Consider the following 6,000-nt stretch of genomic DNA (forward strand, 5'->3'; position numbering starts at 1 on the left):
AGTTTTGTAACAGTTTAACAAATATGCCATACTCAAATTTCATAAAATGCATGAATGCTACTGGGTGTAGGTCAAGACATGTTATGCAGAGCAGGACTATTTTGGATGCGTCATTCACGTAATAGCTTTGTCAGTTCTGAGAATTGATACTTGAGCAAGCTTTATCCTGAACAAAATGTTACCTAAAATTGACTTGATCCACATTACTTGTCCTCGTAGTTGCTTCCAGTGACTTGCTTATTTCTACACGTTTTAATAATAATAAACCTGCCTCAGTATCCAACTAGCTGACTTAGTACCCACTTGCATAATGCAATATCTGCCTAGCTGACTAGTTACCCACCAGTACCCGTGTGGCATGCAATGAGTATGTTACAATTTATTCGGCATATGTACACTCTCCCATATAGGCTGCCTCCCAATCAGCAAACCGGGTGCTAAGGATTTAACGATCTTAGGGACCCCATCGTTAAATCAGAACCTTGGTTCATTAACCAATCACAGACAAGCCTGCCAAGTGCTGAGACGATGTAGTGTCACTTATGGTCAACATTTGCCAGACTCGCCTCTAGCTGGTTGAAGCACAATTCTCTCTCTCAGGCTGTTGTCTTTGCCTCTATCACTGTCTGGTACACTTATATTCTGTTCTTGTATAAAGTGTACATATTTGTATACAAACATTTGGTGAAGGAAAATATAAGTTAAATACTGCTGCTGTGTTTATTTTTGCTGCAAACCCATTAACGACCAGGTCAACAGGCCATTAACATTATCTGTGTTCATAATAACCCGTCTGTTTGCCCATACTTTCCTTCCTTTCTCATCCCTTCTACTAAGTACCTTCCCCAGCAACAACCTGAAGACAGTTTCAGAGGTCACTGCCCAGTCCCCTACTAGGTCTGTAATATTCCTTCTACTATATTCACCTTCTTGGCCTAGGTTTCATTTGCCTTGCTTAATGCCAACCTGACTCGCTACCCATCTCCATAGCCTAATATTTTCCACAAAAGTACCCAACTGAGTCTACCCTGCAGCCTGGTCCAATTCCTATCAACCAAAGTCTCTATCTTCTTGGCTCAAACATCCATCCTGATTTACTACCTATTATGTATGCCTTGCTCTGTACCCACTTTTCTCAGTATGGTCAAGTACGAATTTGTCCGGGAGGGTACACATATTCCATTCCCATTATACATTTACCTTGCTTAATCCATATCTAGTTGGTAAAGTATATATATGCTCCTTCCTAGACATCTAATTCCTAAGGCCTAGTGCCTAACAACTGTGGCCGATATGAATATCTTCCTGTTGTAATCAGCACCTCCCTGGCTTCAGCAAGTATTAGTACCCACGTGGTCTAAACTGCAGCAAGCTGCCGATTGTAAAAATAGTTTAACAGAACTTTAGAGAAGTCCTTTCTTTGTACAACATTTCACCAAACAATTGGGCTTGAAATTCCTGGTAGTTGAAAAAGCACAATTGTTGGGCAAGACATTGTACAAATAAGTCACTGTGTCTGACTTTTTTGGGTTATCCTAGGTTCTCGACACACATGCTGCTATGTATGATAATTCTATGTAACTGTATTTGTGTATACCTGAATTAACTTACTTACTTAGTCATGTCTTTTTCACCAGGTAATACCTTACTGTTGAGGTCAGAGCCTCTTGGCTTCAGACAGAACCAATACCCTCCTGTTGCAGATAGTGTCCCCTGGCCTGAGCCAGTACTAGACCAATGGGGCCAGTATCCAGTCTTCAGTACCCACCTGCCGGTGATGTGGTGGCACGCAGCACCATTGAGACAAGTGCAGGTCTCACTGCAGTCTATGCCAAACCTGCCAGCAGGACACCGAGACTCACATGCCGGACCCTGGAGGAGGTCATACAATTAAGAACCAATTTAGCAAAAGCATAGTCATACAAAACAGAAAAAAAGTCATAAAAGCCAAAAGAGAATCCAGGACAAAAAAAAAAAGCATAAAAACTATATAAAGGCAAAAAAAGAGTGGTTAGCATTCAAGGAGCAGTCAACCAACAAAATGCAAAATTAAAGTCAGGTGCAGTTCTATAAAGCAGTAAAAATTCACATGATTAATTTAAAATATGAGGGGACACAATATGTAGGAAAGTTCCACAAGACAGACTATACAACAGAAACGAAGGTCAAAACTTACAAAAAATATACATGTACAGGGCAACAGGAATCTTATAGGAGTCAGGAATCGCGGGAAGAACTAAAAGCCATAAATGAAATCGAAAGAAACCCAAAGTATTTCTTCTCCTATGCCAAATCAAAGTCGAGAACAACGTCCAGTATTGGGCCCCTACTTAAACAAGATGGGTCCTACACAGATGTCAGCAAGGAAATGAGTGAGCTACTCAAGTCCCAATATGACTCAGTTTTTAGCAAGCCGCTAACCAGACTGAGAGTCGAAGATCAAAATGATTTTTTTATGAGAGAGCCACAGAATTTGGTTAACACAAGCCTATCCGATGTTATCCTGACGCCAAATGACTTCGAACAGGCGATAAATGACATGCCCATGCACTCTGCCCCAGGGCCAGACTCATGGAACTCCGTGTTCATCAAGAACTGCAAGAAGCCTGTAGTGATACTGCTCTGTGGGGAGCAGCAGCAGGATAATACTGCACCACCTCTCGGGGCCCTTAACAACAACAACAGTTTGGTGTGTGTCATGGGCGCCAACACATGGTGTGTGATTCTCTTCTCTTCTACTATCCCTATATTAGTGATGCAGATTACATGGTGAGTTTAAATATGTGGCCTGTAGTTATAACTTTTCTCTTGACATATGCAAGACATCACCATCCCTGTAGAAGCCGTTATTAGATGTACTAGTCATTATATTTTGTTGTTGCAGAAGTACTATGAAGATTCTATGTTCAATAAAGCCTAGAGATAAGGCCTGTGTTTCTATCACAACAAAGCCCCTATCACGAGCCTTTTCCATCCTATGGAGAGGGAGCATGGACACGGGGGTCGTCCCACAGTTACTAAAAACAACAGACATAGCCCCACTCCACAAAGGGGGCAGTAAAGCAACAGCAAAGAACTACAGACCGATAGCACTAACATCCCATATCATGAAAATCTTTGAAAGGGTCCTAAGAAGCAAGATCACCACCCATCTAGAAACCCATCAGTTACACAACCCAGGGCAACATGGGTTTAGAACAGGTCGCTCCTGTCTGTCTCAACTATTGGATCACTATGACAAGGTCCTAGATGCACTAGAAGACAAAAAGAATGCAGATATAATATATACAGACTTTGCAAAAGCCTTCGACAAGTGTAATAGCGTAATAGCACACAAAATGCGTGCTAAAGGAATAACAGGAAAAGTCGGTCGATGGATCTATAATTTCCTCATTAACAGAACACAGAGAGTAGTCGTCAACAGAGTAAAGTCCAAGGCAGCTACGGTGAAAAGCTCTGTTCCACAAGGCACAGTACTTGCTCCCATCTTGTTCCTCATCCTCATATCCGACATAGACAAGGATGTCAGCCACAGCACCGTGTCTTCCTTTGCAGATGACACCCGAATCTGCATGACAGTGTCCTCCATTGCAGACACTGCAAGGCTCCAGGCGGACATCAACCAAATCTTTCAGTGGGCTGCAGAAAACAATATGAAGTTCAACGATGAGAAATTTCAATTACTCAGATATGGTAAACACGAGGAAATTAAATCTTCATCAGAGTACAAAACAAATTCTGGCCACAAAATAGAGCGAAACACCAACGTCAAAGACCTGGGAGTGATCATGTCGGAGGATCTCACCTTCAAGGACCATAACATTGTATCAATCGCATCTGCTAGAAAAATGACAGGATGGATAATGAGAACCTTCAAAACTAGGGAGGCCAAGCCCATGATAACACTCTTCAGGTCACTTGTTCTATCTAGGCTGGAATATTGCTGCACACTAACAGCACCTTTCAAGGCAGGTGAAATTGCTGACCTAGAAAATGTACAGAGAACCTTCACGGCGCGCATAACGGAGATAAAACACCTCAATTACTGGGAGCGCTTGAGGTTCCTAAACCTGTATTCGCTGGAATGCAGGCGGGAGAGATACATGATTATATACACCTGGAAAATCCTAGAGGGACTAGTACCGAACTTGCACACGAAAATCACTCACTACGAAAGCAAAAAACTTGGCAGACGATGCAACATCCCCCCAATGAAAAGCAGAGGTGTCACTAGCACGTTAAGAGACCATACAATAAGTGTCAGGGGCCCGAGACTGTTCAACTGCCTCCCAGCATACATAAGGGGGATTACCAACAGACCCCTGGCAGTCTTCAAGCTGGCACTGGACAAGCACCTAAAGGGAGGCCAGAATTGTAACATATCGACTTCTTTATTTTTCAACCGATTACGTTCATTTTTGGTGTACTATTAGAAGCTTATATCGAGTATCCTGTGCTGAAGTTTCAAACATATCGGCCAAAAAGGAAATGAAATATGCAAAATTTACGAGGAATTGCATTTGGCAGCGGAGCTGTACTCAGTGGTACTTGGAAAAGTGGTTTTGGCACTTGCTGCTGATAGAACACCTCTAATTCCATCAATGTACGTGTACCAATTCTAAAATAAACCTTATCTTCATGCTAAAAAAAATAAAGTTTCATAACTTTTTTGACATATTGGAAGATGTCGGTCTTGTTGCCCACATAAATCTAAAAATATTTGGGATAGTTCAGAAAGGAACACTTTACCTTGTAAAACAAACATTCTTCTATGTTTGTTGTGAAAATCAAGTAAATTCAATCATAAATAAAGATGGATTGCCCCTAAATAGGTAAATAACTTACTTTTGAGATATAGGCCGAAGCGCGCAGCACCCCAGGTGCCCGGGAAATATTTTTTTTCCCCGAAAAATTCGCTTTATTTTACACTTTTTCCGTGACCTACGAGTGTTTATTACAGTTAACCATTGTAAATCCGTTTTCTCTCATTACATATGAGAGAACGGACCCTTTCTTCACTTTCAGGGAATATATCGATAGAAATTTTTTCCTCTCGGGCATCATATTATGCTATATATTATTTTTTAAGGTGTGCTTTTTATGTTTATATGCTATTATTATATTGCATTATGTCATAATAGATCAATTGTGATAGATAAATAAGCCTTATAATTGATATTAGCGTGGGTATGGAGTATTTTGTTGGCTGGAGGTGTCGGCCATTTTATGCAAAATACCCCGGGTACCTGATTGGTTACTTGACCATATTATCTCCGCCCACTCTGCCATGATGTCAGTTAGTTAGTTTAATATGTTTATTATGCACCCCATACCCATCCTGTGGGCGGTAGTCAAAAGATTACAGAGGTACGTAATTGGTCCAGGGACTGGACTCCAAAGTTTTGATAGCTGAGCAAGTTAAGATAAGATAAGATAAGATTTCGTTCGGATTTTTAACCCCGGAGGGTTAGCCACCCAGGATAACCCAAGAAAGTCAGTTCGTCATCGAGGACTGTCTAACTTATTTCCATTGGGGTCCTTAATCTTGTCCCCCAGGATGCGACCCACACCAGTCGACTAACACCCAGGTACCTATTTGCTGCTAGGTGAACAGGACAATAGGTGTAAGGAAACGTGTCGGAATTTCCACCCGCCGGGAATCGAACCCGGGCCCTCCGTGTGTGAAGCGGGAGCTTTAGCCACCAGACCACCGGTAATGAACTAGATCTGGTCATAATCATGACCAAGTTACAAAGGTAATGTCAGATGGTGAATTTGTATTATATTAGACATAAAGATATAAGAAAACGATAAAAATAACACGGGGGGGAAAAACGTAAACAATGCCGCGTCAGCGCTTGTTACGCAATGTGATGCAAGGCGCTGTCACCATGCCTGTTATAAATGGCTGTAATTCCTTTTAGAAACATCGTACAAGGATAATAATTATACCAGAGTGTAGCCAGAAAGTTCAGCTATTTTTTGGTAACGATAACTCAA

The 6,000-nt window shown here is 41.5% G+C and overlaps 1 protein-coding gene across 4 annotated transcripts in view; it reads right to left on the bottom strand.

The window, feature by feature from the left end:
* Positions 1 to 6,000, bottom strand: part of LOC128700496 (multiple epidermal growth factor-like domains protein 6) — a 434,002-nt gene that overhangs the window by 38,061 nt on the left and 389,941 nt on the right. For all 4 annotated transcript variants that reach the window (XM_070098931.1, XM_070098929.1, XM_070098930.1 and 1 more), the window contains one exon: positions 1,769 to 1,872. In XM_070098931.1, coding sequence (XP_069955032.1) covers positions 1,769 to 1,872 — 104 coding nt within the window. The remainder of the gene's footprint in view (positions 1 to 1,768; positions 1,873 to 6,000) is intronic.

Source organism: Cherax quadricarinatus, chromosome 65 (assembly GCF_038502225.1).
Source record: "Cherax quadricarinatus isolate ZL_2023a chromosome 65, ASM3850222v1, whole genome shotgun sequence".
In the NCBI taxonomy this organism is placed as follows: Eukaryota; Metazoa; Arthropoda; class Malacostraca; order Decapoda; family Parastacidae; genus Cherax; species Cherax quadricarinatus.